This window comes from Notamacropus eugenii, chromosome 3 (assembly GCF_028372415.1).
Source record: "Notamacropus eugenii isolate mMacEug1 chromosome 3, mMacEug1.pri_v2, whole genome shotgun sequence".
NCBI classification, from domain to species: domain Eukaryota; kingdom Metazoa; phylum Chordata; class Mammalia; order Diprotodontia; family Macropodidae; genus Notamacropus; species Notamacropus eugenii.
In genome coordinates, this window is record NC_092874.1 from 296,117,424 (window position 1) to 296,140,822 (window position 23,399).

A 23,399-nucleotide genomic window follows, 5' to 3' on the forward strand; every position below is an offset into this window, starting at 1 on the left:
GGTAAGCGAACAGAAGCAGAGGGAGCAAACTGGGTTGAGGGCCAGCTAGGGTCAGCCTGCCACTGTCTGCTGGTGACCCCCAAAGCCTGCAGATGAGTGAGTGCCCCTGCTTGCTTCAGGGACCAGTGGCCAGCCCTGTGGTGTGAAGGCCTGCCTTCCCTCCTACAGTAAAAGGCAGGAAGGATGGCAATGTCACTGTGAGGATCCGTGCCTGACAGCCTGCCCCCCACCCCAAGCTGGAGCTGGAGTGAATATCACCCTGGGCCCCAGGGGGAGGAAGCCAGAAATGAAGCCCGTAGCTTTTCTGTCTGATAACAAAGAACAAAGAGATCTATGTATAAATATAAATATCTATCTATATACATAATACAATGGGCCCGCAGGGCCAAAGAATTTGCCCTTCCCCTCCCATCCCAGCCTTAACTCCAAAAAACTAACCCCAACTCTATCCCAATAAACTTAACACCAGGGAATTGTGGCCAGTCCCAGATACTTCAGATTTCAAAGACTGCCCCCATCATGCCCCATGGTAAAGAGAACTATGCATGCTACCATGGACGGGAGCTTTAGCCACCTGCTGGGGCATGCCCAAGACAGACTGTCTACCAGTCTGCCCTTTGGAACTGCCCAAGTTGTCATGCCCTCAATAAACCAAGTTCTTTGACCTAGACTCTTGGGCAAGGTAAGCTAAGGTGGCCTAAGCTGTGGTTCTGAGTGCTGCTGAGCATAATAAGGCCCTCATGATGTCTTGACTCACACCTTCAAGATATCATACATAGCTGTGTATACACCTCCTGAGGGCAGGCAGGGCCTGGTAGGGAGCTGGGCCACCTGACCCTCAAGAGGATGGGGAGTGAAACAAATAGCTGAGCTGGTGATCTCCTCTCCATCAGAGAGGGCAGGGTGGGGCCAAACTGCTCCATGGTGGTAGGCTCCCACCTTGTATCTCTCCCAGAAGCCACAGTGGCCATAAGGGATGAAGTGTGGGAGAGGGCGAGAAAGTGGGATGAAGTGCTTGCTGGGGGAGGGGAGGGGCTGAAGGGGGAAAGAGGGGAAAGGCCCTGGGGGGGAGAGGCTAATTGGCAGGCTTCCCATGGACCCGGAAGCGGTAAATGCAGGTGTACTCAGGGTGACCCCAGTTGCTTAAGATCCGAAGTTCGACCACCTGGTATGGGGCTGTGTCATTGCCCTGTGGGAAGAGGAGACTGGGGTCAGGAAGGCTCGTGATCCCTTGGTGGACATCCTGACCCCAGAGCCCGTCCCCCCCAGGCCTTCTTCAGTGGCTGAATGTTATCCCTCAGGTTGCTATCAGAACCATGGGGTCCTGGCTCAAACTGCAGCTCCTAGCAAAGCCACAGCATCCCCATGGCTGGTGATCTAGCCTTCAAGAGCACCAGCCTCCCTGGGACACTGTGGGGCCAGCCCTCCATACCTGAAAGTGGAAGGTCTGAATGGACTCCCCAGCATTATCATAGGTAAAGTGCCCGAGGGCCACCCCTTCCGACTGTGAATCTTCATTTAGCCCCTACAGAGAAGGAAAAGCAAAGGGAAGGGATGGATGGATGGATGGATGGATGGATGGGAGGGGGTTAGAGGAAAGGTCATGCTGTTAAGACATGAATCCAGATCTATCCAGGGAGGCAAAGGAAGGGGAGGTTGTGGAGGAGAAGGTGGAAGAGGAGGAGGAAGGGGGTGTAGGGGGGGATACATTGGGGAGAGTAAAGGGGAGAAAGCAAAAGCCACCATGATGTTTCCTTCTTTGGTCCCCTCACCTTCCAGCATCTCTCACTAACTCAGTAGACAGATCCTTTTCCCTCCAAGCCCCTGGCCTCCTTCTCTGCCTCTTCCCCTAAGCTGCTGAATGGCTTTGGGACACACAATTTAATTGTAGGTGCCTCAGTTTCTTCATCTATCAGGATTTAGGTCCTGAAGCATCCTGTTCCCCTACACGTTTCTTCTTCTCCTCTGGCTCCACTTTTTTCACCCACATCCTCCTTATGAGGACATTCCAACTCTGCCCTAAGGAGGTGACTGTAGGGAATGGTGCTCATCATCCCCACTCAGCTCCCCCATGGGACACCTGGCCATGGAGGCACCCATGTATAAAGGAGTTGTATAAAAGGACCCTGAGACAGCATTGAAATCTTGACTGCTGTCAGCTGTCCTCTTCTGGCTTCTCTCTAAGAAGAGGGGGAGCAGGGAAAGGGCTGGTTGTGGAGTCCAGAGACCAGCCTCAATATCCCAGCTGTAAAATGGGCACATCCTTCCATTCCTCACCTCACAATGCTGCTGTTAAGAAATGGCTGTCAGGCATACTGGAATGGAGAGCTGCAAGGCTCAGATACTCACCAAGATGACAAAATCCTTGGGGGCGCTAGGGATGTTGCTGATGGGAGACAGGGCTTTGGGTACATGCTCCAAGGTGACAGCAGTGAGGTGGATGCGGGCAGATAATCGAACCACAGCAAAGCCCTGGGGGCCCCGGAATGCCCAGCAGTTGCCAGGGTAAACATCTGGCTGTGGGCAGAAGACAAGTCAGGTGACAAGTCAGGTGGGCAGCCAATGGAATAGATTTCCATTGTGTAATCCTCCCACCTTGAGAGCCCAGCCCCCACAGAAGGTGGGAGATGGCAGAGAGCCAAGCTGGGGGCCCTTTGTTCTGTCATACCTGGAGGATGGCTCTTGGGGACTGGAAATAGTACCACAAGGGGATGCCAAACAGACTGAGAAGGGCCGTCTTGGTATCATAGGTCTCTGAGCAGCGGCTACTGATGATGCTGGCCCCTGAAAGAACAAGAGGGAGAGAAGTGAGGTGGGGGCAGCTGAGGGCTGGCAGGACACAGAGGTAGTCCTGAAGATGAGGGGTCACTGCCAGGGCATCAGCCCTTCAACTGCCCCGTCCCATAAGGGGCATCATGAGTTTTTAATTCCTGCTGTCCCTTAATGGGCAACCATCATGTCCCCAGCCCTCTGGCTTTCTACAGGCTACCTACCTGAGGACTCCAGGGCATAATCCACTAGCCCAATGCGGTCTTCACTGTATCTCTTCAGGGCCTCATTCACAATCTGGTGCACATCCTAAAAGACAGGCATGGATGGACTCATGGGCCTAGCTGCCTGCAGAACTGGCCCAGCCCTTTCACCAGAGGGCCACGTGTGCTACCTGCTCTGCCAGGGCTTCCCCTTCCTTCCCTGGAGGCTCCTCTCAGGGCAAACCCATGACCTCCGACAGGCAGACAGGGAATGGGGCAGGCCTCACCTCCTCTGTGACCCCAGTCACTCCTTCCTTGTGAAGGGTCAGCCTCAGGCTGGCAGCAGCTTCACTGGCAGATTTGACCTGCCCTTCTGCCACCTGAGTGAGGATTCTGTGCTCCAGGTCCCGAAGTTGGGCCTGTACCTCCTCCAGCTGAAGAAGCCCAGCCTTAGCGCCCTTGTCTCGAAGAAGGTACTGACTGATCCAGGCTGGGAACTGAGACTCCACCTAGAAACCACCAGAGACCATCCACAAAACAGTAGAGGTAAGGAAGAAAGAGGGCCGGGACAGGGGACCTGGGGAGGGGGTGTCTAGAAAGACTCTGAGAGCTCAGAGCCTATGCATGTCTTCCTGGTGCCAGGGAAGGGACGGCTGTGAACCAAGTGACTGGCATTTTTCCACTGCTTTCAGGTCTACCAAAAAAGATCTCATTGGACCCCAGTGGACACCTTAGAGGGTTGGGTCTCCCTGGGCAGATGCTCAGGCAGCCCACCTTGGAGAGAGGGGCACATGTGGTCTAAGTGGTGGACTGGAGGACTCACATCACTGCGCAGGGCTGCCATCTTCTGTGGCCAAAGGTCTACTTCCTCTGCCGCTGCAGCCTGTCTCTGGCTCAGGGCTGCCAGTTCCTGTCTCAGGCCAGCCAGCTGGGCCTCCAGTGGACCCATAGCCTTTAATATGTTTTCCTGGAGGGCTTCTTGGGCCAAACTAGACAGTGACAAAAGGAAAAGGGAAGGGCAGCCACTGGCTAGTGACACAGGATAGAGTCAAGCAGAACCACTATCAAAGGGAAAGAACAGAACCAGAGATCTGGGTGCAAGTCTTCCCTGACATTTACTCCCTGTGTGACCCTGGGCAAGTCATTTCCCTCCCAGGCCTCAGGACCCTCATCTGCTCTCTGAGGTCCTTACCAGCTGGGATTAATCCTATGGACATGCTAACCCAAGTATTCTGGCTCTACTGACACCCCCCCAGAGAATCTCAGTGGTGCTTTCTCTGGTCTAGTTTTCTAGCCTTCCTTCCCTCCTCTTCTCTTTGCCAGTTAGTTTGGGGCCTTACCTCTGCCATTCAGATTTTAGCTGGAGCACCCAGCTTTCCAGCTCCTGTAAGGAAGATGATGGCACAATGAGACTGATGAAAACACCAAACCACACTCTGGGGACTCATTGTCTCCTCTGGGTGGACCCTCTGTCTGCTAAGGAGGATCTGAGTCTCTGCAAACTGTTGGGCTCCAGAAATCTTGACCTTGAGTTTGGGCTAGACCTTTCAAAGACTGGACTCCTCTCTTATCATCCCACCAAGAGGAGGCATCTGACAGAGACCCCAACTCAGCTGAGATTAGGCATGAACCACTTTCCCTAGAGTGGTGAGGTCACTTCTCAGTCCCTGAAAAGAGTTTCAAACTCAGCTGTTGAGTTACAGTCTTCTCATTGACAATCTTATCCCTCCCTAGTCTTCATGCATGGATGTGCTCAGTACAGGAAAGGGGTTCCAGAAAGGAGCTACAGGAGGAGGCTTAGGTTGCTTTAGATCAGTAAGCTCTCTGCTTATCTTTCGGACAAGGGGATCCAGAGTCCTCAGACAGGAGCTCTCAGGGACAATGAGTCAATCGAATATGCTCCCATACAAGTATGGAATCTGGCCAGAAACCTGTAAGCAAGTGTTAGGTCTACTGACAGCAGCACCAACATTTCCAGCTACAAGTGACCTCCCCCAAGACGTCTCTGCCCCCTCTCCCCCCCTCCCCGCACCCTTTCCCCCCCCCCCCACCCCCCCCCCCGCCCTCCATCCCCTGTGTCTCTGCCTCCAGAAGCGTCAGAGCTTCTGGATTACCTGGGATGCCTGAGAAATCTTCTTTAGAACATTATCCAAATCTTGCCGATGTTCTGCCCTGAGGGTGGTGAGTGCTTCCTGGAGACCACAAAAAAGGAGACAGGCGTTCAACAAGACCCAGAGAACTTGGCAGGTCCTGCCAAGCCCAGAGTGCTGCCTCACCTCAAGACCTCTATGCCTTCCACTAGCTGGGCTTGCCGACCTGGTCTTCTTAGCAGAGCGTTCTCCTCACCTGGATGTGGGCAGTGGTGTCCCTACGGAAGTCCTTCTTCAGGGTGGGTTCCCATTGGCTCATCAGGCCCTCCAGGAGAGTTGAAATATCCTCGTGGCTCAGGCTTTTTCCACCTCCATTCCCACTGGCCCCCTGCAGCTCCAGCAACTCCAGCCTGATGGCCTCCTTCTGCCAACGTGCAGAGTATTCAGAAGCCAGAGTTTCCAGCCGCCTTTCTAGGGCATGAACCTTGGACAGGACATGCTGTTCAGCCTTGGGAACAAGGAGGAAAACACACAAAGATGAAAAGTCTCTTAGGAGGAGGAACAAGGAGCACTGGGCATTTGTTAAGCACCACTGTGTGCCCGAGGTGGGGCTGAGTGCTGAGAACACAAGGACCAAGAAGGAAACCTTTCTTGTGTACGAAGAACTTCCATTTGAATGGAGGAGACAAGGACATTAAAAGCCACCAGGTCGTTTAACTGCTGTCGGCAGATTTCTTCATTTCACACTTACGCTATTTACAAAAACGTAAGCATTGTTGGTCTCCGCCTGAGAATGGAAGTTCCTGGTCAATGGGAATGGTTTCATTTTGGGTACCTGTGTCCCCTAGGCCGGGACCCGGCACTGAGGAAGTGCTTAATAAATACATGTGGGTTGACAGGCTGACTGGAAGAAAGAGCACCAGAATGAATTCTCAGCATGGGGGCAGCCATTTGGGTAGGGTCACCGAGTGTGAAAGGAGTACAGAAGACCAATGAGGCTAAGGCTGGAAAGACAGGGTGGGGCTGTTTTCCTCTGGGGGGCAAAGGGGAGGCCCTGCCATTGACTGAGGAGGGAAGTCACTTGGTCTGCTCTGTTCTTAAGGAAAGTTCCTTTGAGAGCAGAGTGCAGAACAGACTGGAGGCAGGGAGGCCACTCAGGACACTGCGGCAGTGAGCCAGGAGAGTGATGAGGGAGGGCCAGGGTCACCAGGGTCGAAATGGCAAAGAAGCTGAGAGAGCTCAGGGCAAAAAGCCAGGTCAGAGACCTCCCCAAGAGGTACAAAGGAGGCTAAGCATGCAGAAGGTCCCCTCCCCACCAACCACACAGCACAGGGGCAGAACCAAGAGAACAGAGGGAGGGTGGGCATTTTTGATGAGCCCAGCCCACCTCCTCTCTAACCATCTAGATAATGTGCCAGACCACATTCTCATGAGGAAAGCCAAGAAAACATCCCTGTGCGTCATTTCTCCAGCCCAGGGAAGCTTAAGAAATAAGAGAGCTGTGGACACTGAGGTGGGGGCTGGCCAGGAGCCCAACATAATGGCAGCCAGGACAGTGGGAAGCATTTCATTGCCCAAGGATGGTAAAAGGGCTAGAACTGAATCCCTGAGCAGGAGCAGATCCCAGGCTATCCTGGGAGCATGAAGGGGGCCAAATGACTCTTCTAGGCTACAGACGTAGGGCTGAGAGGAGCAGTTATGAGTGAGCGAGGCCCTAGCTGAGCACTGATCAAGAAAGGGGTTCTGCAAAGAGGTTCTGGACCTGAGCCCCAGAGCACAGCTGGGGGCTCAATGTTCACTTTTAGTCCTGCAGTGGGATACCTCGGGTAGGAGACCCAGACGCAAGAAGAGTCAATAAGTTCGGTCCCTCTGAACCTGCAGAACCTCAAAGTGTGCTAACAATGACTGAGTCCAATAACATTCTACAGAAACTCCAGCACCCGCAAGCCAGAAGACCTAAACCTGAGTCAGGAACTTGCACAACTCAGACAAGAATAGCAGTGAACAGATATCACCACTATGGAAGCACTGAAAGTTTGCGGACTGAACTAAGAAAGCCCAGAGGTGAGCTGAGCCCAATGCCAACATCAAGTTCATAGTCAAGAAATAGGCTGGAAGAATGAGTAAACAAAACTGAACCTGACCACAAAGGGCTACTATGGCTCAAGACAGAAAGACAGAAGAAGCCAATGACTTGAAGATATCTTTAAGCAAATCCTCCAAGAAAAAGGGTAGATTGGATAAGAGTTGAACAAGAATTCCTAGAAGAGTTAAAGAATGAGATAAAAATGAACAAAAAGTGATTTTAAGAGTGGAAGAGGAAAAATTTTTAAAAAGCGGTACAAGAAAGATATGAGAAGAGAATGAATAATTAGTAAAAGAGGCACAAAAATACTGAATTCCTTAAAAATTAGAACTGAGCAAATAGAAGCTAATAACTCTAGGAGACAACAACAAAAAATAAAATCAATTCAAGAGAAAATGTATAGGATCTCATACAAAACTCCAATGACCTAGAAATGGATTGAGGAGAGAGAATTGGAGAGTCATTTGTCTATCCAAAAGCCAGGAACAAAAAAGGAGCTCAACATAATATTTTAAGATATTACAAAGGAAAATGCCCAGATGTGTTAGAATCAGAGGGCAAAGTAGAACTTGAAACCACAAATCATTTCCTGAAAGAAACCCCTACATGAAAACTCCCAGCAACTGTTCTAAATCCAGAACTGCCAGGTCAAGGAGAAAATTCTGCAAATAGCCAGAGAGAAATAATCCAGTACTGTCAGGACACATGAGATTTAGAAGCTTCCACATTAAAGGAGTACAGGGCTTGGGATATCATATTCTGGAGTGGAAAAGATCTAGGATTAGAGCCCACAATAAGATTAAACTACCCAGCAAAACTGTGTATCGTCCTACAGGGGAATAAGGACCCTTCCTGAAATAGAGAACTTTCAAGCATTCCTGATGAAAAGACCAGAACAGAATAGAAAATTTGACATTCAAACACAGAACTCAGGAGAAGAATAATAAGGTGAACATGAGTGAGAAATCACAAGTCACTAAAAAAGGGCAAATTGTTTAGATCCCTTGTGTGGCAAGATGATACATGTAACCACTTCAGAATTTTATGATCACCACGGGTCCTAGAAGCAGTCTAAATAGATAGCGACCTGAATGACTGTATTATGTTGTGAGGATCTCAAAAGAATGTAAGGGTGGAGAAGAGAAATGCACTGGAAGGTTGTGGGGAAGGAGAGAAAGAATGGGGAAAGTTATCTCATAAATGGGGTGCACTAGAAAGAGTTTATACAATGGGAGGGACAGAAGAGGGGAACAGGCAACACGAACCTTATTCTCATCTGAACTGGTTGAAAGAGGGAAGAATACACATACACACACAATGAGATGGAGAGATTCATTTTACGCAAGGAGAAGTAGGAGGAAAAGCGTCTAAGAGAAAGGTGAGGGGGAGGGAAGAATGACGGGATAGATTAAGGGAGGCAAAGGTCAGAAACAAAAGACTACTGAAGAAGGGACAGAGTAAAAAACAAAAGGATGAGTGTAAAAGAATAGCATGGAAAAAAATATACATTTAATGAACACAACTGTGAATGGGAATGGGATGAACTCACTCATAAAATGGAAGAATACAGTTGAATGGATTAGAAACCAGAATCCAACAATATGTTATTTACAAGAAATATGCTTGAAACAGAAAGATACACAAATAGAGGAGTTGGAGAAAAAGAATGGATCTTACAGAATGGATCCTAAAGAATGGATGAGTCAAAGAACAAATCATAGAAATGGTTAACAATTTCATGGTGACAATGACATAACTAAATTTTGGGGATGCAGTCAATGCAGGACTTAGAGGGAAATGTATATTTTGAAATGCTTACATCAATCAAAGAGACAAAGAAACAGATTAAAGAATTAGACATGCAACTAAAATATTTAGAAAACCAACAGATTAATCCCTTCCCAATTAAACACCAAAATTAAAATCTTGAATCGATAGAAAGATGAACGAAATTGAAAGAACAAAACCCCAATGAACTAATAAATAAAACTATAAGCTTTGAGAAAAACAATTAAATAGATAAATCCTTGGCTAATTTAATTTTTACAAAAGAAAACCAAATTATTACATCAGAAAATGAAAACAGTGAATTTACAATCTATGAAGAGAAAATAAAAGTAATTACTAGGAGCTTTGTTGCCCAACTACATGCCAATAATAAAAATGAAAATCTAAATGAAATGAATTTTACAAATATAAATAGTCCTGTTTAACAGAGCCCTTAAATAACCCCATCTTAGAAAAAGGAACGAAACAAGCTATAAATGATCTCTCTAAGAAAAAACCCCAGGACTAAATCAAATTTTTCCAAATGATTAAAAAGTAATCAATTCCAACACTAAATAAACGATTTGAAAAACAGGTAAAGATAGAATCTTATCAAATTCTTTCTATGACAAAAATATAATCTTGATACCCAAACCAAGGAGAGTCACGTCTCCCCAAGAAAGGGAACTATAGATCAATTTCCTTAATGAATATTGATGAAAAATATTAAATGCTAAGAAAGGAGATTACAGGAATATATCACAAAGATATATTGTGACACTGTGACCAAGCTGGATTGATACCAAGAAGTTGGGCCTGGGTCAATTATTAGGAAAACTATAAATGTAACTGATTATATCAATAACATAAACAACAAATTTATATGATTTCAACAGGTGCAGACAAAGCTTTTGACAAAATGCCTCATCCCTGTTGAAAAACACTAGAAAGCACAGGAATAAATGGAGTCTTCTTTAAAATAAGTATTATCTAACTCAAACCAAGAGCAAGCATGATATGTAATGGGGATAAGCCTTCCCAGTAAGATCACGGTAAAGGAAGAAAGTCCATTGCCAACCATTGCTATTCAGTGTTGTACCAGTTACAGCAACTGCTAGATATAGCAATAAGGCAGAAAAGAAACTGAAGGGAAAAAACTGCAATGAGGAACCAAAACTATCTCTTTTGGTAGATGATACAATGGTTTACCAAGAGAACCCTAGAGAGTCATCTAAAAAACCAGTTTAAAACAAAACCAGTTCAAACAATTACTTAAAGAAAGTTGGAAGCCCATCAAAACCATCAGCATTTCTATACATTAATCAAGAAAATCCAGCAGGAAGAGATAGAAAGAGAAATTCCATTGAAAATAACTGTATACAATTGTATACTGTATACAACCTGAGAGTTTGCCTGCCAAGACACACACAGGAACTATATGAACACAATTACAAAACATTCTTCATACGTAGAGATCTCAACAGTTGGAGATGTACTCACTCCTCGTGGGTAGGTCAAGCCAGTAGCATAAAAATGATAAAACTACCTAAATTAACTTATTCAGTGCCATACCAACTGAACCACTAAGAAAGTTCTTTGGTAGCAAAGAACTCATTGACAGAGGAGTGGCTTATGGATACAAGGAAATATGACTATGCTGTACGAAGCCACAGCTCTGCTTAATTAGAAGACTTACATGAACTGGGGAAAAGTGGAATAAATGAATGAGGAGAACAAGAAAACAAGCACCACAGACAACCATGGAAATGGAAAGAACAGAGATGACACATGAGGATCTTCTTCCCTTCCCGTCCTGGCTAGGGTGGGAAATACTGGCAGGGAACCTGCATCTAATGCTGGGCTCGCCTGCTGTGTTCTGCTGAACTTTTCTTCCCCTTTTTGGTTTATTCTTTTGCTTAAGGGCTGGCTCTGTGGGAGGGCAAAATGGGAAGGATACACTGAGCAAGGTGGGTCACATGAAAGCAAAAGCTAGAGACAAGTCTTCAAAGTCAGTGGGATGTGTGCGTGTGTGTGTGTGTGTGTGTGTGTGTGTGTGTGTGTGTGTGTGTAAAGATGTACCTAATTCAAAATGATTTTCACTAGTAGATCACACAAGCTTTGCAGGGTTTTTCCAAATTCCCTGCTTCTCTTTCTGAGAAGACACACTGGGAAAGGTAGGTTAAGTAAAAACCAATGATATCAAGAAAACTTTTGGAAACACACAACACGATGAGGAGACGTGAAAATGGTTTTCAGACTTTGTGGACATGGACAGGGTTAGAGTTGCTTTGCTTGTCCTGGCAAGGTAGAAGTTGTGGCACATTTCAGAGGCAGGAACAGCTTCCTAACAAGGTGAGTCACTGAGCGGGGAAGGAGCTGCCTCAAGAATTTGGGGGCCTCCACTCTCAGGACTGAGCTGAAGAGGGAGGCTGAGGGCCCTTCCTGATGTTTGCCGTTTCACGGGGCCACTGTTTGTATCCTTTAGTCACCACCCTCTTCTTCTCTTGCGCCAGTGGCCTATTTTCAGATCCAGCGTTGCCTTTGGTTTCTTTGCTTGCCAAGAGCCGCTGGTCTCTGACGGAGGCAGCCTCTAGGATTGCTGGCCTTCTCACTGGAATGTGATGTTTTGGGGCAGCAGTCAAACATCCTTAGGAAACGATGCTATGAGTCAGTGTTCCTTTTGCCGTGCCTGAGTGGTTGACACATCTGAAGAGGAAGGACTGGAGCTGTTGGAGCTGTACGGTATGTTTTTTCCCCTTTTGTCCCCCTTTCTTCTAACTTGCTGGATTTTGACCTTTGTGGGGCCCAGTCACTGATCTGGTCCTTGATGCTGAAATGATTCGTGTAACCAGCATTTCTCATTCCGTGAAGATGGTCCTTTGGTTTCGTTGTGACATCTTTTGGTGCTGATCATGTATCCTGTGCCTGGGGACTTTCTTACTGACAAATAATAGTTGTGTCTTCTTCCCTTGCACGTTGTTTTGTGGACTTAGTACAATGACAGCCAACAAACACTGATACACTCCCACTAAGTGTAACAGGCTATGCCGAGTGTTGGGGTCACAAGGACAAAATGATCTTCTCAGCTTCCTCCTGGACTTCCTTTGCCCTCTGTTGCCTTATGCTCATTTGGAATAGCAACTATGGGGTTTTTTAGTTGCCTTTAAAAATGTGATGAAATCTAATCCTTGAGGCTGATTTGCCTCCTCCAAATTCTTCTGCCTGTGAGTGATCATTCCACTGATTGTTTTCCCCCCCACATCTGAAAAAAAAACTCCTTGCAGCTGACATGAGAAGTCAGACAAATCAAATTCTGACACTGGCTGTGTCCAAAATCGTGGACCTCATTGTGCATCTGACATCCAGCACCTCATCTGTTGCTGTTTCTAGAGCCATGTCCTTTATCCCACCACTCCATGTCACCCCTCAGATTACACTGGAATAATGTCAACCACTTAGACTGTGGTTGGACTGTGTGAGGACTGAGGGAGACCAAGTACTCTTTGTCCTTCTCTGACGTCCCCTGACCTCTGTCCACAAAAAGAAGGTGGCTGCAGAAGGCAAAGGTTGTTTGGTCTTTTTATCTGCTTCCCAAGTCATCATGACTCCCCAAATCCAATCACCTGGTGGCCAAGCTTCTGGTGGGCAGACACCAGGATCTGCACACAGCCTTCAAGTCTTCCCAGCTTGATCAACTCTGATAGTCTGGGCTCTGCTACCAATTTCTGGAGACCCCCCCCCCTCCAGAATCACTTCACTGTGTGACAAGGTGTTAGGGAAGGCCTTTTGGGGGAGGCAACTATGATTTCAGTTGAAGGCAGCGGGGGAACGCGGGAGGCTGAGTCTTGAGAGGTTGGCATTGAACTGCCCCAGGTCCCAAAGCTAGCAAGTGGCAAAGCTCAAACTTGAGCCCAGGTTTTCTGACCCTGGCTCCCCAGGGATCTGCATATCCAAGGTGAGAGAGTCTCCTAATGCTGCTTGTGAGTGGCCCTGGTGCAAAGATTGATGAGTTTGGAGATGGAAATCCATGGATAAATCGAGGTTACTAAATGAAGGCTTCATTATAGCCTGGATTTATATTCTCATCTCTTGCCCCACAGCACAGACCATTAAGAAGAGACTGTCACCACTGAGATGAATGACCTATCTTCTGCATGACACACACTTGGCACCCAAACAGCAAAGACAAAGAAATGGAAACTACTGGCTTGCCCCCGAACTGGGCAAGAGCTGAATAAATTATGGTGTAAGGATTGAATACAACCGTGCTCTAAGAAACAATGAAATAGGTGGTATTGAGAGAAACCTGAGAAGACTTTGTATGAACTGGTGCAGAGCAGAGTGAGAAGAACCACAAAGAAGCAACTTTGAAAGACTTTAGAACTCTGATCGATGCAGTGACCAAGTACTTTTCTGGAAAATGACCCAACTTCTGACAGAGAGATGGTCTCAGGAGGCAGAAGGAGACATAGATCTTTTAGACATGGCCAAAAAGGGACTGGTTTGCTTAACTCTGCACATTTGTTACAAGTGGTTTGCTTTTCATTTTTCTGAATGGGTGGGAGAGGGAGAAGGGAAATAAAACAGACTTTTGTTCATTACAAAATGGAAACAAAAGCAGCTTCCTCTGGCTAATCCTGCTTCCCCCTCCTCTGATGCCTCATAGTGCTGCAGAGCTGTTTCAAAGACAGCGCTAGGAGAGGACACCACCTGGAAGATCCTGCCAGGCCAGAACTGTCTTCAGAGATGGTATGGTAATAGTCTGTATGGCTGCCACAGAAGAAACAGCATAGCCAACTCCCTCTACTGCTTCACTCCCATCTGTCCTGGTAGATCTCCATTGTACCTAGTTGTTTCCTCATGACTCGGGGACTCCTTCAGGGCAGGGACTGTGGGCTTGTTTGTTTGGGTTTGAATTCTTTCTTTGAATTCCCATCCCTTAGCACAGTGCCTGACACACAGTAGGCCACACTTAAGAAATGGTAGTGGACTGAGTGATTCTGGGGTTGATTGGAACAGACTTGGTTGTGAGCAGACTGTCTGCCTGTCCTGCACAAAGTGTTCCTGGCACTCACCCAGGCACTCACCTGGAAATATGGGGTGGATTCTCCTGCTTCCCACACCTCCTCTCTCCTGTTGCTGCCCTTTGCTGCCCACCAGGACAGCATAGCAGGGTGGAATGTCTGTAGTCCATAGGGGTAAAAATACCAAGCACCTAGCACATGGGAGGAAAGGCTAATGAAGGCAGAGGCTGAGGCACCAGAAGGGAAACATGTCCAGGATGAGGACCTACACCTGGACTGTGTCTGGCAGTGTCACATCCACATGGGCTCAGACCCTGGCCCAAGGAAGGTGCATGCATTATGGGCCCCATGATCTGGAAGGCAAGACCCTTCAGGAAAGGCATCTCTCATGATCCTTTCAGGAGTCATTACACACTTTTGGATTATGAGAAAAATGAGGGACAAGAAGCAGCTGGGGAGAGGACATGGAGAAGTCCTGCCTCCTGGTCCCAAGCCTGGTCCACATACAGCCCTGTCTCTTCTGGAGGATCAGAGTGCTTTCAGGAGATGCCAGCTGAATAGAGGTCCTGGTAACTGACAGCTTGTGGTGTCACCATTCCCAAGCTGGGCTTCATCTCATAGTAGGGGGTAAGTGATGTCATGGTTCCTGAACAGAGTACAGCTCTTTTGGGACCATCCAGGGAGGACCACCCTGTCCATTCTCCCCAGTGAGAAGGGGCAAAGGCCTCCAGAGCTGGCATTGGCTGTGTCCTGCCCAGCTAACCCATTCATTGTGGACTCAGCTCTTCTACCAGTTCCCCCACCCTCAAGTGCCTTGACAGTGACCACTGAGGGGGCAGATCAAACACCCATGTAAAGCCAGCACTGTCATAGTAGGCATGCAGCATGAGTCTGGGAGGCCTGCATACAGAAGATGCACAAGAAAGGCTTGTGGGATTGGATCAAGAGGAGGAGACACAGGCCGTCTATCCCATTTCAGGCACAAGAACTTTCCCATACAAGGCCTGGGTCCCTTTTCCCCTAAAGGCTAAAGGCTCCCCTTCAAAGCTCTGTCTTCCAGACTTGCGTTCAGCAGCCCTGCCCCCAAGCCCTTGTCTGTCTGGGCTGGCAGGGTGCCCTGGGGACTCAGCAAGGCTCACCGTAAGCCAGCGAAGCCAGAAGCAACAGCATCAAGAGAAGCAGAAACAACTTCTTCAGAGTTGAAAAGCTCCTGGATTTCATGGGGATGAAGGAGGAGACATTAGTGCCTGGTCTTCCCCACCAGATTCCTGTGCGACCCTCCCTGAGCTGCTGAGGAAACCAACAAAGGGTGTGCCCCCACCCTGGGACAGCTACGATGGGGAGCTCTGGGCTTTTATGGACAGCCCTCGAGGTCAAGTGGAAGGAGAAAATTTGACCTTGGTCAAATGTGTGAATGTTGTTATGAAAGGTGACAGGGCTGGTGGAAGGCATCTCCCTCCCAGGGCTCTCAGGAATGTGCTTATATGCTAGTGAATTGGGCAGGCTTCTTTTGGCTAAATCATTTCAGTGCTTGTCAAATTGGGACTTGGAAGGAGTAAGCCCTGACAAGTTTGGCCAGTCTCCCTGGGCCTAGCCTGTGGCCCCAAGAATCCAGAGCTAGATAGGGAACCTGCAGCCTGGAGATCACATGTGGCACTTGAGGTCCTCAAGGGTGGCCCTTTGACTGAATCTAGACTTCCAAGAACAAATCTCCTTAAGAAAAGGATTTGTTCTGTAAAACTTGGCCTCAGTCCAAAGGTTGCACCCCAGGACCTAGAAGGCTACATGTGGCCTGGAGAGCGCAGGTTCCCTACCCCTGCTCTAGAGGCTCCTGGACACAGCCCTGGAGGCTGCCTGGAAACCTGGACATGACCCCCCACAGAGAAACTGTAAGGATGGCCTGGCTACCCGAAGGACTGGGAAGAGACTACAACCCCTGGGAGCTCAGGACTTTCCAACTGGCCAAGGTGAAGCCACCAGAGTCAGTGGAGATGAGAGGCAGGAACTACTGAGGGGACAGCTCCTCCAAGATACTCAGGAATAGAGCAGCACCTGTGCTCATGGGGATTGGCATGTGCTGGGGAAGGGTTAACAAGCAGTTCTGAAGGGGGTGAAGGCACACACAACTTGTCCCATCTTCTTCTTCAGTCTAGATACCCAGAGGAGCCCTGACTGGTAGCTGACACTCAGGAGCAGGTTCAAGCTGGTTCCAGCTGATTCCAGCACACCCCTGACCCTGACCTGACCTTCTGTCATAAGATTCATGGCACAAAAGTCTCAAAAGCTGAACTGAGCTCAAGCGTGGTGAAGCTTTTTCAAGCATGGGTTCTTTGGTTCTGGCAGAGCCCAGGGAGGCCTCACTGACCTGGTTAAGACAAAGACGTCCAGCAGGGAGGCAGCTGTGGTCAGGCGGTAGCAGGTAGTGCCCAGCCACCAGTAGAACAGGCCAAAGAGCCAACCTGTAAAAGTCCCAGCAGAGGGGTTCAAAGGCTTCGCCCTCCTATCCCAGAGTTAGCTTGCTCCCAGCCTGCCCACTCTGCAGCTGCTCCTTGAATCTCCCAAGGCTTTCTAGCTGTGCCTGGGGATCCTGCCATAAAAGCCTGTCTCCACACACTGTCCTAGGGTTAGCACCCAGGCCTGGTGTGCCCCAGCATAGGAATGAGGAAGCTCTTATGGGCCCACAGCAGGGACTGCCCTGGGCAGTGTGCCCACCCACTCCCAGAACCCACCTGGAAAAGTGATGGCCACCCACAAGAAAGCGCCAACTTGGGAGGCAGCATTCCTTAATGAGGATGCTGAGCCAGGCTGGTCCATAAGTGTGTGCCCTGCAGGAAAGTGAAGACATGAGGAGCCACCCAGAAGGAGACACAAGTGGGCCTCAGGCATCCCCATTACCATGCTGAGGCTTGGGCCCTTCCAACCTCCAAACCCCCACCTGGAGCCAGACTGCAGAGTTCTCTATCCTTTTATCTGAAATCTATGTTCTCCCCATCCCCCCTGGATGGGGCACCCTTCAAAGTACACGGGGCAGCGTCCAGGGGATGGAGTTCCAGTAGGCAGGAAGTGCTGCCTACCTGCAGAGTCATCCTCCGAGGAGTATCCTGAGGAAGATCCATAGATATCATAGGTGACTTTGCCCTCATTCAGTCCATTGATCTTACTCTTCTCAGCACCTCCCAGGCCTCTCCTCCTCCTCACCAAGTCCCCACCTGCACAGAGCATGGAGGTGCCTGATAAGCAGGGAGCTTCAGGCTTCCAGCAACAGCAGCTGCCAGAGGTGGAACACCTGGCAGAACTTTTCAGAATTCAGACTTCCCACCCCTTTGGGGGTCTGAACCCAGAAGCCCCCCCCATGTGGTTTAGGGCAGGAATGGAGTTCTGCACAAGGGCAAAATCCGGCCCCCTTCCTATTTCTGTATGAGGTAAGAACACTTTTTATGTTTTTAAGTGTAATGGAACTTTACTGAAACATGTAAAGATGATTTTTAGCTCATTGGCTGCACAAAACCAGGTGGCCTTCTGCCTTAGGAGGCATGGTTATTGTCACCCAGATCTGGAAAAGTGCCATCTATGGGACTGAGGGGCTTCAGGAGAATGGAAGGATCTCCCACCTGGGAGGATCCAGGGAGATGAGCCAACCTGGAGGAGTAAGGTAACTCCCAACAGACACTAGCCTCCTTAGGAATCTTTAGAAGACAGGGAGGAGCTTCCTTCCTTCTCCCCAGCCCAAGCCCTCGGGTTTGTCAAGCTCTGGCCAGAGCTCACCACGTTCACTCCAGTAGACATCGCTGTCCAGCTGATCTTGTAGGATGGAGCTTTTGTCCACCGAGGCGACCCGGGGGCCCCTGACGTAGGACTCGCTGACCACTGATTCACTGTAGTAGGTAGTGTGAGGATTGGAAGCAGGGCCCAGGTGAGGGGCTGGTGAGAGGCGTTTCACACTGCCAGATTTCCTCTTCAGAGTCCTGGGGGGCGCCAAGCATGAAGAGCAAAGGAAAGAGGGTGAAGGAGATGAAGCAGGAGAAAAACAGGGGGAGAAAGGCCTGGAGGAGGAAGAGACTTTCAAGGAGCTTCTAGGATGAAAAGAAATGATCCCCAAAGCCCTCTTCTGTTCTTATTCCTTCAACAGATGAATCCTTTATAACATTGGAACAAATCCCCAGCTCCCATGGGCCAGGCAGGGCCTCTTTCCAAATGGAACCACCATGATGAGGTACAAGAGGAGCTAAAGCCACCTGAACCTGTCTCCTCCCCCACAGGTCCATCACCCCCATGGCTTCCTATGCTCTTGCTAGGCCCTGCAGCTCACCCCAGAAACCGTGGGTACTGGGCCACATGATGGTTGTTCCCTGCCCAGCTTTAAGCCTCAGTTTCTGGCCCTCTCAATGCTCAAAGTCACCCCTCCCTAGTTCCTGTTCTCAGAGAGTGAAGGCAGCAGCAGCCCAGGTTGGGGTAGAAGGGGAAGAGACGGTGCTGGGGACAGGAAATTCTCGCATTTGTGGGGAAAGAAAGCACTAGAGTGATGTTTCCACCAAAGATGGGGGCAGGAAAGAAAGGTGCACATGGAAGCTGGCCAGGCCCTTGGCTGCCCTGAGTGGTTGTGATCTGGAAGATGACCTAGGGTCGCTGTGGAGTGGCTTACCTTAAGGGACTGTCCTTGAAGGCAGTGTGCTGACCAGCCACCAGGGAACTTCCTCCACTGCTGCTGCTGCTGCTGCCTCCATCATCATCAACATGGTAACGATGGCTCAGGCGCTGACTGCGTCGAGACATCATCAAAATCTCACTCTAGAAGTGCTAGAAATTCCTGGAAGAAGCAAAAAGTAATGAGAAGCTGTGCTTACTGACTGACTAGGTGTGATTTTCTGGGACCCCCTGAGAAGAGCCTGATGGGGGAGACGTTGAAGGGGAGGGATGGATTCCTCCAAAAGGAAAGCTGGCTGCACTGGGACAGAGAGGCGCTTTCCTAAAGAGTTTCTGAAGTGTCTCCCAGACGCTGAGGGTGGCTGCTCACCAGGGCCAAGCCTGCCAGCTTTGTGCCTGAGCTGGCCGTGACATCTTCTTGCAGGTGGCTTCCCTGGTGAAGCGCTGCCCCCACTCTCTCTCCAGCCTCCATTTGGAATGTCTCCCTTGGTGTCTTTACTGAATCTGGGGTTTTGACACTTGCCTTGGGATTGTTCTCAGGTCGCTTCACACACACACACAATTTCCTTCTCGCCATAGTTGTTAACTCTGAGGGAAAGGCCTGCTTTCCCTTCCATGTCTTTGTTTCCCCTCATCCCCAACAGCACCCAGTTCTGTGATCATTCTGGAGGGTGGATGGGGTCCAAGCTAACCATCAGATACTAACCCCACCCCTTAGGTCATGTGTTTCTTTAGTAAGAGCCCTCAATGGACAACTGGATTATTGAACTCATTTTACAAATGAGTAAACAGACAAGTGGTAAATTCTCCAGGGGTCCCCATACCTCTTTGGAGGAAGAGCCTCCAAAGCAGGCCCTGGGCCTTCCTGTCCCCCAGCTCCCTCAGCTCCAACCTCACTGCCTCCTCAGGGATTTCTGAATTGTCAAGGATTGCACAAGCAAAGTTTCAGTGACAGAGGGCTGATACAAAAGGGAGGCTGTCCCAGCCTTAGGAGACATGGATGTCATGAACATGAATTAGACCACCCCTAACTCAGATTACAGACGAGACCAGGTTGTAGGGGATCTCAGCTTGGTTTCCTAGTCTATCCATGCTATAAAACCATCTCTAATATACCCAACCTTGATTTTGGAGGGCCTGTGACCTTTGCCAGAAGCTGTATTCTGGGGGTTACTGCTTTCATTTCCAAGATGCTTGCTTGGGTCGTGGGACAGAGACCCCAATGGATGTCTCTGCCAGTTGGGAGAACAAGAAGGCCTGGTTTGGCTAGCAGGGAGAGTTCCTACTAGACTTGTCCTAAAAAGCAAGAAACCACATGTCTCCCTGGCTAAGGAAGCCCATTTGGTCGACCCGTGAGCTTCTCTGAAGATGGGGTGCCCACTTGGCAAGGACAGGAAGAGGGAAATCGGCAGCAGCCAAGGCAGACAGCTGGCCTGATGTCCCTTGCTAGCTTCCACCCCCACATGGTAATCAAGTCTGCCCCACTGGAGTCTTTGAATGCCCACCCACTCGGGCATCAGCATCAGCTCTCACCCTCCCTCCCCCATGCTTGGGTGGAGTCTTTGCCCGAGGCCTCAAACAAAGCAGTACAGCTAGTAGTCAGGCTGTTGTGGATACAAACCTAACCACATCCCAGGGGAGGCCTGAAAAGGCTGTATGGGCACCCCCCAAATTGCCAAGGAAAGCCCCCGGTCTGCCAGGTAGCCTTATCTTCAGCATTCCAGTATCATAAAGACAGAGAATCTAAGCTCTTGACTATTCTGAATTCTACAGTCAAAGGGAAAAGCCAACCCTACCCTCTGTCATCATAATCTAATCCCTGCTCTGCCCTCCCCCCCCTCAAAAAACCCCCATGTTTTGAACAGCACAAGGCATGGTTGCAGGCCCAGTAAAGGCAGAACTCTCTCTCTGCTGCTACTTCCTATGCTGACCTACAACCATAGAATATTAGTATTGAAAGGGCCCTTGGAGATTTCAGAGGCAGTCACAGTACTGGCCCCCAATAAGGTGGCGCTCATCAAGAAGAGTCCTTTGTTTTCATGTGAGAGGATAAAAGCCCAGTTTAGAAAGATACTGCCTCATCTGCCATCACATGGTCACCAGCAGGGCCAGGGTGGTGTTGGAACCTGGGGCACCTGCCCCCTACATCCCTCTGCTTTATCCTGACTCACCCCACTCCATCCTGTTATGTGCAAATGAGAGCTGATTTTACCCAGAATCTCACTAGTCTCCCACAGTCTCCTGGGGACTGTCAGGCCAAGATGCTACCATCCCCCTGCCTTGAACCTTCACATGCCTCCCCAGCCAAGTGACTTTCATCTGTAGGCCACCTACTGTCTTGCTCTGGCAGTCACTGACCCACAGGGATGGACTCCTGTTGGCTCAGGCTGGTGAGCACACAGGATCTGCCCAGACTGTGAACAGAATTTGCAGGGCCAGAGATGGACAGACTCTTCCAGGCTGCCCAGAAAGGGCCTGGGGGATTGGTAAGGTTTCAACCACAAACATTGACACTTTTCAATAGCTCCAGCGTGGAGCAGCCTGGCCTTCTCTCATCTGCCCAGCGATGACCCACAACACCCTCCACAGTCCTTTTCAGGATCTGCTAACCCAACAAAAAGGGATCACTTGCACGTGCCGGGAGTCTGAGTTTGGTTCAGCTCTGCAAAGTTCAGGGGAAGTGGAGGGAAGTGGCCAGTGGCCTGAGAGGATTTCCTTCAGGGAGGAACTAGGAAGGGGGCCATGATGCTCCGGCAGGGTCACCCAGTGAGCCAGGGGCAGCAGGGCCTTCATCCTGGGAGGATCATCCCCGGGCTGGGGTTGCCCCACGTTAGAGGGTAAGCTGGAGGGCAGCTGGCCTCTGGCACTGGGAGGATGAGCCTGGCCAAGACCAGGCAAAGAGTGGGTGATGAGTCCCAGTCTGGCCAGCCAAGGGGGGCATCTGGGGCCAGGGGACAGGGTGCATCAGGTCTGGGCACGGGACTGTTGCCAGCTCTCCCACCCTCTCCAAATACACACAAGTCACACAGACACGTGTATGCACACACTCACTGGGAAAATCAACACAACTTTGGCCCAGAGGGAGGTGGAAAGGCATGCCAGGCCTTGGCACTGGGAAGTGAGTCCGGGCCTGGGCAACTCCATTTTGGGGTTGTTTGTGGGGAGAGGAAGCAAGGGGGCAAGCAGGCCTGGCACCGAGGGACCCAACTCGGTTACCGACATCCCTGGATGCTGGGGATTTGGGGGAGAGGTTAGGGGATGAACCAGAGGCAGCTGCACCAGGGGCAACTCTGGCGGGAGAGCTGTGCCCAGGTTTGGGGGGCAGACAAGGGGAGGGGCCGCCTCTGTGCCCAGGTTTGGGGGGGCGGCCGTGTCCTGGCACAGAGGAGGGCACCGTGCCCGAGCCCTGGCCCCTCCCCCGCCCCTCCTCTCCCGGCCCTGACCCGCCCGGGTACATGCAGAGAAGGTACCTGCAGAAACGGCTCCGACCCTCCCCCGCCCGCCAGCCGCGATCGCGTCCGCGTCGGCCGCTACCGTGGACACGCGGGAGGAACATTGGGGGAACGCGGGGCGAACGTGGGGCGGGCGGACAATGGGGCGCGGGGGCAAAGCGGTGGCGAGCTGGGGCGGGGGCGCGCGCGGGGAGTGGGTCCACGTAAACCTCGTGTGTGAATTCCACAAATACCTTAATACCTGTTTTATTTCTCAACATCCTTTATTTGGGTGCCGATTAGACTACCTTCTTATCCTCCCGCTCCAGCTCTTAAAAAAATGGAAATAACTTGAGAATGGTTGGAATCATTCGATTTCCCATAATTAGGTCTAACTCGCTTCAATATTTTAGATTCAAGTGTAAATTTCTGCGTGTGTGTGTGTGTGTGTGTGTCTGTGTGTGTGCGTGCGTGCGAGTGCATTGCAAGCAAGCTATGTTGCAGGTAAGAGAAAGTACAAGGAAGGGATTGGCATAAATGAGCTGATACAATCTTCTCCTTTACTTCTATTTTCTCTTTTGAGGAGAATGATCTCTGGGATAGGAAGGATCGGACACCACAATGGATAATGGGGAATGGAAGCCCCAGATCAGTGTGGAGGTGGTAAGTCCATTCAGCTCTGTATAATCTGAGAAGTTCTTGCTACATTGTAGGGACTGAGATACAGAAAGAGCAGTGAAGTGGCCTCTGTCCTCAGAGAGCGTCTCTTCTGTTCCGTGTACATGAATGAGTCAGTATGAGGACGGCGAGAACCCTGACAACTGGGGCAGGGAAGGCATCGGACAAGAGGAGGCTGCTGAGATAGGAGCATGAGGATCCTGAGCAGTCTTAGCTATGGGCTCGCCACCAGGTGGTGACTTTTGGCCATGGCAATTCCTAAAACAAAAAGACAAAATTTGTGGGCATCCCTCTTGCAGGACTCCAGTGATAACAGACAGTGTCAGAAAAGGAAGCAGAAGGTGGCTATGAAATTGCAGCTTTGAACCTCATTTTCTTTTCTATTTAAAAAAATACTTCTTTTCAGCATTCACTTTTATAAGGTTTTGAGTTCCACAATTATTTTCTCCTTTCGTCTCCCCTTCCCTTTCCCCAAGACAGAAAACGCTCTGATATAGGCTATATGTGGACAATCATATTACGCGCGTTTCCACATTAGTCATGTTGTGAAAGAAGAATCAGAAGAAAAGGGAAAAACGAGAAAGAAAAACAGAGAAAAATAGTGCTCTTAAATCTGCAGTCAGACTTCACAGTTCTTTGTCTGGAGGTCGATGTCATTTCTTCCAACGAGTCTTTTGGAATTGTCTTAGAGCCTTGTACTTCTCAGA

General features: G+C 49.7%; 1 protein-coding gene across 1 annotated transcript; it reads right to left on the bottom strand.

The window, feature by feature from the left end:
- Positions 1 to 338: 338 nt before the first annotated feature.
- On the bottom strand, positions 339 to 22,150 carry LOC140534735 (SUN domain-containing protein 2-like). Its single transcript, XM_072656145.1, has 18 exons — positions 22,054 to 22,150; positions 18,582 to 18,746; positions 17,705 to 17,904; positions 17,014 to 17,148; positions 16,669 to 16,764; positions 16,305 to 16,398; positions 15,079 to 15,149; positions 14,003 to 14,130; positions 5,319 to 5,570; positions 5,087 to 5,164; positions 4,313 to 4,356; positions 3,796 to 3,961; positions 3,260 to 3,481; positions 2,994 to 3,078; positions 2,669 to 2,784; positions 2,350 to 2,517; positions 1,433 to 1,525; positions 339 to 1,189 (listed from the first exon to the last, which is right to left on the bottom strand). The coding sequence occupies exons 2-18, from the start codon at positions 18,713 to 18,715 to the stop codon at positions 1,076 to 1,078; spliced, it is 2,196 nt and encodes a 731-aa protein (XP_072512246.1). The 5' UTR covers positions 18,716 to 18,746; positions 22,054 to 22,150; the 3' UTR covers positions 339 to 1,075.
- Between the last annotated feature and the right edge of the window lie 1,249 nt (positions 22,151 to 23,399).